This window comes from Tyto alba, unplaced genomic scaffold (genome assembly GCF_018691265.1).
Source record: "Tyto alba isolate M040663 unplaced genomic scaffold, T.alba_DEE_v4.0 Super-Scaffold_2, whole genome shotgun sequence".
Taxonomy (NCBI): Eukaryota; Metazoa; Chordata; class Aves; order Strigiformes; family Tytonidae; genus Tyto; species Tyto alba.
In genome coordinates, this window is record NW_024881282.1 from 4,444,848 (window position 1) to 4,457,802 (window position 12,955).

At 37.7% G+C, this 12,955-nt stretch overlaps 1 protein-coding gene across 1 annotated transcript in view; it reads right to left on the reverse strand.

Moving 5' to 3' along the window:
• RSF1 (remodeling and spacing factor 1) overlaps window positions 1-12,955 on the reverse strand; it is a 63,935-nt gene that overhangs the window by 33,091 nt on the left and 17,889 nt on the right. The window contains exons 2-5 of the mRNA XM_042792942.1: window positions 7,973-8,064; window positions 3,562-3,654; window positions 2,664-2,869; window positions 480-637 (exon numbers count right to left, since the gene is read on the reverse strand). Of these exons, the coding sequence (XP_042648876.1) occupies window positions 480-637; window positions 2,664-2,869; window positions 3,562-3,654; window positions 7,973-8,064 (549 nt within the window). The remainder of the gene's footprint in view (window positions 1-479; window positions 638-2,663; window positions 2,870-3,561; window positions 3,655-7,972; window positions 8,065-12,955) is intronic.

The following is a 12,955-nucleotide window of genomic DNA, read 5'->3' on the forward strand; positions in this document are numbered from 1 at the left end:
AGCCTATATTTTCTGATTAAAACTCAAAATCAAAAACAAACAACACACCCGATACTGTATTGATTTCAATCATGGCATTGCACAAACAGATTTTTTTTTCTTTTTAAAATTTTAATGTGGCTAGAACAGGAAAAGTTTAGCAACAGTTCAGTGCTCCACAAAAAACATACAATGTTGTGTATTTACAATATTATACAAAACGTACAGCAAAAATAAAATTAAAAAACAATTTATACACAGCTCTCTTATAAATAAGTTCTTGAGCCTGAATATGCACTAAAACCCCCAATAATATTTATAATTTCAAAGTATTCAATATTTACTTGATTTTACTCTGAACAGCAACATTCTTTGTGGGCTTGTTGTGGATTTTTTTTAAAAAAAAAGTCCTAATCTAACACAGTAACTTTTCATGAAGTTGAAAATTCTAACATTCCCACAGCACAACATTTAAAATTTGAGAAAAGAAGGCAGAAAACCTTGTGTAGATGCTTCTTCACCCTTTTTGGCATCTTCATCTTCTATGCTTGGGCTTTCACGTGATGAATTCTCCTGCTGAGAATTGTTGTTTTTCAACAGGGCAGGATCAATTTGTGCTTTCAAGAGCTCAAGGGTCTCGGCAAGCTCATTGCGGTTTCTAGATGACAGAAGAAATAACATGGTGTCTGATAAGCCACTTAGCCCAAAGGGAATAATAAAAAATAAACAAACACCATCTGCTTAAATGAATGATGCCCTGAAAACCTTATACACTACCATAGTGAAACGCCTGTGTCACCAGAGTGGCTGCAACTTTGCAGTCAGAAATCTTCCAATTTATCCATACCAAAATAAAATCTTTTTTTTTTTTTTTTTTTTTGGAAGAAACTTGTCTATCTCTACTAAAGTCCTGGTGGGTCTGGATCCAAGCTGCTACTCTTACTCTTTTATCTATTATCCTCTTGCCAATCCTCACTGATATTTCTTTGCAATTTGTTTTTTCTCTCAGCAGAGAGAAAGTTGTAGTTTTCTGCTCATGCATCAAAGGAGCAACCATATCATTCAAGTGGAATGTTCAAAAGCAATTAAGTCATTTAGATACTTTTTGCAAGTACCCATCAATGCAAAGTTGCCTAGAAAACTCCAGCTACCTAAGTTACAATAGCGAGAAAATGTTCTTGCATCTCTATGCATGTGAATCTCTGTGCACTGTAACTCTTATTTAAGCTGGACATCTAAGTATAAAACCCAGTACCTTAATGTATAATGAATTTGAGCAATGATTAAACAGAGTCATTGTTTTCGCAATGGACTAGAATAAGAAGGCTCTCACAATTCTCTTTTTGAAGTCAGCATTCAGCAATTTGTTTTGCCTAGGTTTACAGAAAAAAAAAGGAAGCCTAGAAGTGCCACAACCCTGAGGTGTGGAATCTCAGGGGTTTAAAACCATGTCAGATTTTACAATGCATTACTGTGTTTTTCTGCTGTGGAGTGTCAGAACTTCCCCAGCAGAACTCTGATTTCTTCTGTTTTTGGCATTGATCTCTGGAGTCTATAATGCATGAAGAGAGATAAACACTGCTCAGCTCTTGACTGCTTTGTTTAGATACATTTACTTTATTTCCTCACAACAGCTGTCTAAATTTCACTGGTAGTAATGCTTATCCTTTTATGGCCCGCTGATAGTGGTTTAAACAATTTTGTATGACTCCCTTGGTTACTAGAGTTATGGATATGTAAATAAGCTGCAGATATAAAAATTAAGATTTAGTAACAGAAAAAAAAAAACTTTTTCTAGATCTATTTTGAAATCTCTATGTACTTTTTAAAGTCAGAGTTGATTCTGATGAGTCCAGTTTAAAAGCCACTTGGAACTAATAAAATTAAAAAACAGTAAGTTTACATGGAAGTAAACTAAAAATGGATAACTAGTAGATATGAAACAATTTTGAAGCTAATTCTGTTTCCAATAAGAAAGATCCCATATACCTTGCATAGAGTAGGAAAGTGAAAACCAAAATATGTAACAAGAATCACAAAAAAACCACATAAATCTGAAGCTATAATATCATTAAAATATTATATAAAATATATATCATTAAAATATATATAACAGACCAATCTCCAGCAACTGAGACTGATGCACTGTCACGTACATGTCAGTCTGCACCAACATCACACACCTCATCTTTAGTGATCTATGAACTGAATTCTACTCCAGATTTTTCATGCTTATTTGTATTGTCAACAGTTTTATAGTTCCATGAAGTTAAAATTGCAATGTCATTCCCCCAAGAGCAAAACTGTCCTCTTGTAATTTTCTTAATAGAGGACGAGTTGCAGAAGCACAAGTCTTCCTCCACTTCCTAAAGCATTTAGCTGGCCAGTGAGCAAGATGGAGCCATCATCCTCAAGAGAGGCTTCTCTTGGTACCCTTTCCATATATCCACTGTAGCTTGATTAAGCAGAAAATAAATTACACATTGACTATTCCCAACAAACCAGTGAGTTATTTCTGTACATTGTTTTTCATTAAAACATTACATGTAAAGAGAGAAAATCCCACTGTTGTGAATTCTACTCTGTGAGAAATGGAGATTTATTGAAAGACATTTCTGAGCCCCAGTCACAAATAGCTAAAAACCCCTACAAAATAAGAAAAAAGGTAAAAAAACCCAGAATACCTAACAATGCACTTCCACGTGGATCCGTCCTGGTCATCCTGTTCTTCTATGTACATCCTGACATTATGCTCTTGATCCAGCTGGTACCAATACATCAGGCCATCCTTGTCTCGACCAATGGGCTGAAGACGCATGGCGTCGGCATCCTCCTCGTTAATTATATTCTTAAACTTTAGATTGTCATCAAACTGACATTCACAGAGATACTGAAAAAGTGAGGAAGTAGAAAGACTGTTAAAATATCAAAAATAAACAGAAATAAGAAAATCACCTCCTTTCCTCTCAGTGCAATTTGGAACTTTTTAGGCCTCTCTACTGGATCTGAGAGTTACCTATATCTATCAGGTTTCTTTCCCAGACCATGTTATTCTTAAATGACAGATAAGTTTTATTAGCTGTTTGGTTTTTTTCCTCCTGGCCAGCTTAGAAAGTTTATTTTTACCCCACCCTTTTTTTTTTTTTAAACGTAGTACAAATGATCTCATTCTACAAGAAAACACATACAACTTGGAACCAACTCTGACAGTTTTCTCAAGACTTGAAAAGATGAAGTCCTATCTTTGCCTTTGGAATTCAGCTAGCTCATAAACATCGTTCAAAGTGTACTGTACAGGCAAATAGCTACTGATAAAACAGTATGAACAAAACAGTTTTCATACAAAGTTTTGTACAAAGTGTGAAAAATATGCAAAGTGTTACATTCAGTTTGGGTCCATTCCACTACAATGAGTATCACTGCCCTTCAGTCTGCAAGATCAGCTCTACATTTAATACATGTACTTATGGCTCAGTCAAGCTAAATTTGCAGGATGTTTAAGTGAGTGAGAAGGCCAGGTCTCCAAGGCATTTAAGTGAGTGAGGAAAAAGTAATTCAGAAACTTAGTTGATGAATATGTACCTTCAGAATCCCCAGTTTGCATTCAACACTCATTTCTAGGTATCCTTTTTTTTCCATCTCCCAAGCCCAAGTGCTGTTGAATTCTTGGCATATCTGTCACAAATGAAATAGTAAGATTGCTAGGATTAGTGGATAAAAGCAACTTGAAACTTATATTAATAATACCTTACTGCAGTAACAATTATACACGATCTCTTCAGGGCTGCAGGTCAGAAAGCCTCACACAAAAATAAAAAAATACAACGGAGGTAGATTGGCAAGCACTGGCAAATCTCCACGGAAGAGATCATCAAGGTCCTGATCACCACGGACTTCTCTAAACCTCTTAAATTAGGCAGCACAACTCTGAAGTGGGAAGGTATTCTTGTCTTTGCTGTGCAAAATCTCCCATTTTTCTATTCCTATTTAGAATATAAATTTCCTCGAGTAGACATGATTTCTTATTACATGTCCTTACAGCACTTAGCACATAAACTGCCAAGCTCTCTTGGGGCCCCCTAAGTCCTACAACTGCACTGCAGATAACAAATGCAAGTGATATTCACTCCATGCTGTGGAATTATTATTACTTGGAATTATTATTGTCTTGGGCTTCAAGCTGCTTTATAAATATTTTAAAATATTGTAAATATAGCCAATTTCCATTCAATGACACCAATATGGGGGGTGAAAAAAAAGTGGCAGTAGAAGATAAATAGATTGAATCAGCAGGAGCTCCAATAATAACGGTGGAGAAGGAATTCCCTCTGCTCCTAAACAACTCACACATGCTTAAGACAACTCTCCTGAACAGAGAAGAGCTACTTATCAATTGAGGACACATGGTGGGATCTCCAATTGGTGAGGCTATTCTAGTGGAAATACCCATTAGGAGGCGAAAGCTAATCACAGCTATGTCTCCAGTCAGGATTATTCTGAAGGGCCACTGTTGAATCACAACTGTCCAAATCAGCAAGCGAGGTACTGCTGCCCTTTCAGTCTGCAAGGAAGCAAAGCCCTGCTGAATGGACTCAGTCAAAACAGTGCAGCCTCTCAACCACCAAATTATTATTAACCACAAAATACAGTCACTAAATTACTCAGAAACCTGTAAATCGCATCTGAAAGCAACTTTCTCTGGAAAGAGTGGCAAAAACAACCGTACATTTCATGCACCAGAAGTACAGCTCAGCTGATTTGTGTTGTAAAACTTCACACAGGCTACAACCAAGGGGTTGCTACCCCTCCTCTGCTACCCCTAGTAGTGACACTGGTTCTTAAGTGACCCAAGGGTAAGCCTGCAATTACATTGGCTCAGCCACACCATCAATCATACTCTGACTTTAAGCTATGACCTACAGAGAAGAGGGAAGAGAGTGTTCTCTGGTCATGATGAATCCCACTGGAGAGCAGTTTTTCCTGCTCTGAGGTTAAGGAACATCACATGGGTACTTCTCTGACGCAAAGCCAAAGCTCACAGTGAGGGACAATTGCTGCTCACTCACAAAACAAGGTTACTCTGCTTTCCCTCTCATTTTCAACTGTGTAATGTGCAGAACACTGGGAAACCGTATATCAAAACCCTTGCTAAGGGCATGTGCCAGTCACTGTTCATTACTTACTCATTAAGTATGAAAGCAATAATGGCAAGTTTCATGTGCTGCAGAAGCGTATGACTGTCAAAGCAAAAGCTGAGAGTCAGAGCCGATGAAGCATCTTTTCAAACTGAAATGTCTACATTTTGACAATTAAAAACCAGATGATTGTGCTTTCTCCTGACAAGTACTGTCACAACCCTGAACTACAGATCTCCCTGATTCAGGCTCCGTGGAAATGTTAGTGTCTGCCTTCGTAGAGCGGACATTTCACACTGATGAAAATCCTGCTGCTTGTGGGAGCAGCTGGCTTCTGCATGCTGAAGAGTGGTCAGCACCTTCCTACCCTGCAAGAGAGAGGCTGAAACATCTTCTCTCCCAAATACGCCCAAAGCACCTACGGTGGCATCTGAACTACTACCATGCTTCAAATGCTCACTTTAAATAAGGAAAACAGGAAGGTGAAAGACACAGCAGAGGAGTCTGCTTGGGTGAGACTACAGACACCTGAATTCTAACAATCGGAAAAGACAGTGTGTTCAGAACGTGCTGATTTGGTGGTTGAAGGTTCCAGACAGACCAGTCCAGAGAAATCTCATCTGTATAAAAACGCAAAATATGTTTGAGAATTGTCAAGCAAAGCATTTTGCCAGGAGACAGTGCAATCCAAATTAACTCAACTACATGTTTCTCAAAAAAAGCCAAGCTGGACAATTCCTCTTACTTGCTAAAGCATTTAGGACAAGCTATTTCTTCACCTCAGTCATACACGACCACATACATTCCTTGCACAGAGGAAAAGTCAGATTCCTGGAGCCCTACAGTCATTTTCTTCCCCAAAAGACTAGTGCGTGTGCTGGTGAGCCAGCTTGGGTGTTCACCATCAGAAGAGGGAAGGAGAAGAACTCTCAACTGCCACATTCACTTCCGAGCCCAAAATATATTCATCTGTCCAAACACCAGCCACAGCTTAGAGAATTTTTTATGATGCTCCTTATTAGCATGGCAGTCAAATAAAGCATATCTTATAAACAGTGGGTATATAAACAGAACATTAATAATATACACATGCACAATATTAAGAGCATGTAAGTTTGGATGTCCTCCACTTACAGTTTCCTCCTAAATTAGAAAAGAAAATGGTCACATCTAGAATGTATCAAGCCCCGTTTTATCAAAGCAACACATTAGTAGTTTATAATGAAGGAAAAGCAGGTCAACATTGCCTCTTAGAGTAATAGGTTAGATAATATTGTGGGCATCTAGGAAGAATGCTCTCAGTGGTTCCACACCTTTTGAGTTTTTCCTGGCTTTTGTGGCATTTCTCAATACTCTTCATTGTTTTTCTAAATTAATTATACCCCTTTGAAATGGGGACAAGATTAGCATACCTCTCTAATTAGTTATATCCAAATTCCACTGTTTAAGGTTCCTTTGAACCACTGGCTAGAGTAAGTTTCAAGTTAGCTTTGAAGACTTAAATGAAGTAGGATTTATTACAGCTTACATGATCTTAACAGGGGTGTGTGGGTGGGTTTCCTCACCACCCTCCCATCCTTTCAATGCCTGCTGAAGGAAGATTTTTCCAAACTACTCCCTCGCAAACTTGCTTTCTCCCTCTGCTTTCTGCTTACTACACAAGTGGTAAGTGGCTTCAGTGGGGTACATAAATTCACTAGTCAGAACTGGGTTTTCTCAGCTTGCCGCACTAGCTTTTCAGTATATTAAGGAATTTAACACATTTCAGTAACTACAGTAGTTGGTAATATGTAATGTTTGTGTACTTTGTATAAATTATTACATTATTCTTTTAAAACATCATCATATATACAACTGGTTGAGAGGTTAGATTTAACCTAAGGGCCTTCAGCAGGTTATTTCATTACATACTCCCAATCCTAAAAACATCATCATCTTAAAAATACACAAACCTCAAGACAAATCCCTGCCTCTGTAAAGCTTACAAATAGCACTCAAGGGGGGCAAACTGCAACTGGATGTGCCAAGTGCCATTATTTGTATTGTTGCTATTACCATAATGCTCTATTTCTAAGTAAGATGAGATCATGGCTGTACAGACATTACCAAGACTACATTTCTATGGATTAAGAGATACGTGGAACATATCCAGAGGTGAAATGGTAACATCTTGATTTTGAACATCCATATATTTTTGTTTTATGAAACAGTGTAAATTCTTCAAATTGAAAACTATTTGCATGTAAAGTACCAACACTGGCATAGCCACAATTAAAATACCAATACAGAATTAGGTACAACAGTGGGATGCTGTACTGTTACTGATGCATAACTACATTTTCATTTTAGCTGTGCCATTCTGAGCATGAAGACATAAATCACTGCAATACTTTCATTTATTATTAACACATGCTACAAGAACTCTGTATGGCTAGTCCCTGTATGAATACCAACCAAATCACAATAATTAAATTATAATCAGACAACTGATAGACAAATGAATTGTTACTGTGTAAATCTGATTTGGCCCATTTGTAGGCTACTAAATCTTCTTCTTTATTTAGGGTCCTAATGCTCAAAAAAGTATTTTACTACCAAGTATGAAGGTGTACACTCTCTTATGTGCAGAAGATACTGTCTATTTTTAGAGATTTTTTTTTTTTTTTTTTTTTTTTTTAAGAGAAGCCTAGGCAGAAAGTTAAGCTGGGATCTTATGCAACTGAAGTCTGGGCACGCACGTCGCTGCTGGCCACAACACAGCCCAAGGCTCACTATAACTCATACCAGGGATTGCTGACACAACAGCTCATCATAACCATATTCCAGCATTGCAGAATAATACAACGTGCATATTGTACCTTGATCAAATATTTTTCCCATCTGTCTGCTGTGACAGACTTCCCAATCTTTCTCATCAGTTTCAAGTGAAGCTCCACCAATTCTTTTGGAACTGCAGTATTGAGAGAGAGAGAAAGAAAAAAAAAAAGTTATAAAGACTAGTGCAAACATACTTCAACGCTAAACTCTGATAACACTGAAACACTGTGACAAATTGAAAAATTTTCACAAAACATAGTAACTTAAAGTCTGCTGAAGAGCAGCTCCGCAACTGAGAGATAGAGGAAGGTTAATTTAACCGCATGGGTCTTTTTGTTTACATTTACATTTATGATAATCATTGTCCCTCCTGTGCCCTTCCTTAAACTCAAGGAAACTCAGTGATAAATGTGTAAAGATTTTGGCAACTGGACAGGAATTACACCAGTCAAACACCTACAAAAATACTACTGCGAGCAGCACATGTGCAGTTGCCTCCAGAAACCCCAAAGCCATCCTCTGCACCATGCCTGGAATATCGCTGAATCCAAACTATTTTTGGCTGGCTGCGTGGTATGGGAGAAATGTTCCAGAAACTTTGTCCTCACAGCTGTAGCTTTGCTATGTACTTACTCTCTTTTGTACTGCAGGGACAGAGGGACTCGAGATCTGGGGCTTGGGGGATGGAGGCCAGAACCGCTGCTGAGTACAGATGCACCAGTGCCATTGTAGCAAAGTTTTCCAACCAAATTTTACTTACCTCTTAGTGTACACTCCTCGGGTACAACTTCCAACATCTCATCTTAGCTCACAGCTGTGATTTATAAATCAATCTAGCACCACCAAGTGGCAAATTTGCAGAACATCAATTTCATAAGTCAGTGAGTAGTATAACTTGTTAAAAATATGTAACTGATAATTATTAATGCAACTTTGCATGCCCATGACATTAACTTTCTCATTTGTAATTTGTTGAGAAAAACTTCAGGAAATTAACTTTTCAAGTATTTTTATTTCTCTACTTTTTGCGTACAATTTTATTTTCCAAAAACATTTTCATTACTCTATGCACACACACTTTAAAAGTTTAAAACTCAAGAACTTTTCTGATCATAATTTATGATTCTGGCTTTTCTGCTGGTCCAGTAGCATTACTTGACACAGGGTAAACAGCTGGGACACTAAATGAGTTCATTCTAAATTAGACATTACTGAAAAGCTGTTTCTTTTCCCTATCTATACAAGATTTGAGTACCTGTGTGAATCTTTTCAGCATTTAACTTGCATTTACTTAATTGGTATTTGTCTTCCAATCAAATGCCTCTATTTTCAGGTGAACATACTGAGTTGGTAAAATATCAGTTCAATCAAAATGTTTGTGTCATTTCAGAAGTGAATCACCACTGCTGGTTTGCAGCCAGAAACTTAATACACAAATTCCTTCAATAAATACATGAAGTACTGGCCTGGTACTCAAAAAGAAATCTCCTTTCAATGTAGATAATTCATAAGCAACTCTAAACTAGTCCTGACTTTCTTTTTTATTCCATTTATATTATTTCCATTATCAATACATATTGAAGAAACCTGGCACGTATCCTCCTTGGTTTTCCTGAAAAATTGATGCATTTCATAATTTTAAACTACCACACATTTTAAAAGGAACAAGATCAAAGGTCTTAACCCTAATAGGTGCCAAGCACTTGGCACTAACAAAATTAAGCACAAAGCATTTTATAGACATGAGCAATTCTATCAAAGTCAACTCATACAATTAAACCTCAGCTTGTGTTTGTGTGACATGGAACTGAGCCAGAGTATTCAAAATCTTGCTGGATCAAAACTTTTGTTCTGCATCTTTTTTTGTTTGTTTTTAAATCAGATCTCTCTTTAATGGGTACATACTGATTGGAATCCCAGTTTAAAGAAGCACAGGTGTTTTGTTTCGAATAATCAGATCCCAGTCACCACAAAACTCTTTGCTAGTGTTAATCTTAGAAGAAATGGAGAATGTTAAAAATATAAAAATTGGAAAGTAATTTTGCACATCCTTGGTCAGCACTTACTGTGATTTGTGTTAATACCTATAGAAACCTCACTTCTCAGATTCCAGCTCTTGAATTTATAGGATCTTGATGATGTATCAATGTGGTTATTTTCACAAACTTCGCAAAACATTTCAAATCCACTCTCTATTTATTACCCTTTCAAGATGTTTTTCATGTATCATAACAATATTAATGACCAGATCTCTATGCTGGCTTTTCGCCAGTTCCTTAGTAAGCGCTCAGAGGAATCACACACTATCCTCCTTGTTCTAAGGAATGAGGTGGGAGTGTCAGAGAAGAAAACTGATGTCCAGTTTGCAGGGAGAAACTAAGGAGTGTGTGAAGTGCAGCCTGAGCAGCCTGGGTGCCTGAACTGCAGCAGAAGCCTGTGGGACTGAGAAACAAACTCTGTATTGAAACCATAGGAACTGTAAATAATATATGGATCACATTGAGCAGTGTACACCTGACTTGCCCAGGAATACCAGATCAGGGAGGAGTGGTAGGAAAGGCTGAAGAGTGGTAGAAAATCCATCATTTCCCAGAACACTTAATTGGCAAGGAATAGAAGTAAACTAGTGAACGCGACTAATGTTTCAATCATCTTGGAAATTCATTGAACATGCATAATTATAAATTAAATTACTTCTGTTCAAAATATAGAGAGAATTCTTGACAAGAGTTCATTGAACTGGGACATGAATAAGGATCATTTTTACAACACTCTTCTAATCCTACCTGTAACATACCAAAGATGATGAACATGAGATGCTCTTGGGTTGTGTTATTTGTGTTATTTGTTTTTTGTGGTTTTGTTTGTTTGTTTGGGTTCTTTTTTTGTTTTGTTTTGGTTGGTTGGTTGTTTTGTTTGGTTGTGGGTTTTTTTTTGGTTGTTTTTTTGCTTTTTTAAACAACAGTATACTATCATCTCCTTTGTAAAATAGCATCTCCATTCAAGTGGGACCTGCATCACTCATTTAACTAACTCATGTAATAACCTAATAATGTTTTGCGTTTTTAAAAATTTCACATAAGGGAAGAAAAAACACAAAGCACCTTTCCTGCATAATAGCTATTATGTGTAAGGTTTTGGCCAAGAAAATGTGATGGAACATATACAAAAAAACCTCTAAATCTGAATGATATTCTCAAACTTTTCGGAAAATTTGATCTCTCTGGAAAGTAATATAGTAGCTCTCTAAAGCCTTCATAGAACACATGTAAGTGGTGGAGAAAACATCAGGACTCTGTGCACAGAGCTAAAAAAATTGTACAGCACTATTTTAAAAGAAAAACTGTTTCAAAGAATCAAGTATAATTAAACCACGGTGCCATCTGCTAGAGACTCAAAAATACAGACTTTTCATGGGAAGAAGACATGTGTCAGAAAGAATGAGTCACTGTATATACAATTATAAGGCTTCTGGTGGAGTTTAGCCAATTTGTTAAGTCCTGCACTTTCCTGGAGAACAGGCTCTTGTCTGGGCCTCATACAATATCCTTTGAACACTATTCTATCTACTCCAGCATTTCAGGAAATGTCCCATACATCAGTCCCATATTTCTAATAAATTTGGGAAAGACAGAAAATTGAAACAGAAGAGAAAAAGTACGAACATGTGGAAACCCCATCATCTGGTTAGAAAAGCTGTAACTTTCAAACACCTGCACAACCGCGGATTAAAGACCTGGTTGTGGGTACCCATTAACACCTTCCTGTATAACCATAACCCCATTTCACCTTTACTTCTTTTCCCTGCCAAAATGAGTATGCTCAGAGCTGAATGCTCCCCTAAATAAAACTGAAATAAAGGGAGAAAACAGAAAATGGAGATGACAGACAAAGTCCTTGGTCTGGAGGGAGGACAGGGGAACTTGTTATTCAGAAAATGACTACAAATAAAAAACCTTCATATCAGAGCAGATCTGGAGGGCTGGATGCAGAGGGGAAGATCAGGACCTTGGTGTACACAGAGTCCCTGATACTGAGGTGGATTTCAACACCTATCAACAGCCTCCTCTCCTCCTCCAGGGATAAGGACAATGAACCCCTCGTGCTGTGGGGACTCAAGGGGAAGGGTACGAGAAGTAACATTTGGTGATTCAACAGCTGCTGGCAGTTTTCATGCTTCACAAACACTAACAGATCTTCCCAGCCACACCAGTAAAACCTTATTCCATGATAACTTGTTTTGGAAAGTGGAAGAAAAAAAGTAACAAGATATACAGGGCAAGTATTTCCACTAATAGTTTGTTCATCTTTCTCCCTTGACCAAAATTACCTTTGCACACTCTGACTTCACTGTCAAACAAACCCACGCTAAGCAGGTGAACAGCCGAGATCAACGGGAGCATTAATAATCCCTCACCTCCCCTTCTTTTCTACTAAAGGAAGCTAGCTCATGATAACCTGTACAAAATTGATGTGTATTAGCTACTGGTACCCTGTGCAAAGAGTTTAATGGCAAGCAAATACAAGACAGCTTCCACCATGTTCAGCTCCCTCCACTGTCAGTGCTGGAGGGAACTGAACTAGAAGCACATGCAAAAGCAAGAGCATCCACTCGGGCACCTGATGATGAAGAGTTGCGAACTACATGGCAAATTTAACCAGGCACTTAATTCCCTTTACAGACAAGCTCTTTGCTTAAAATCAGTTGGGTGCATCCCTTACAGAAGGCGCAAGAGGACCCAATAGACAAGTGATCACGTTTCTAACATCTTTAATATTCTCCTCCCCTTTTATGTGCAAGTCTGAAGTCCCATGAGCAGTTTGAGGCAACAAACACTTTGTCTTCTAGATTAATTGCAACCAAAGGTAAATTCCTCATCTGGTTCATTAAACAGCTAGCAAAACACTTGGGAAAAGAAAGGGGATACGACCTCCTTCAGCAGCAGCGCTGGTTTATGCCAACATAAATATTCTTCTCTAGGAACTATCTAACTTGTTTCTTAACTCTTAGTACAAGGAAAATG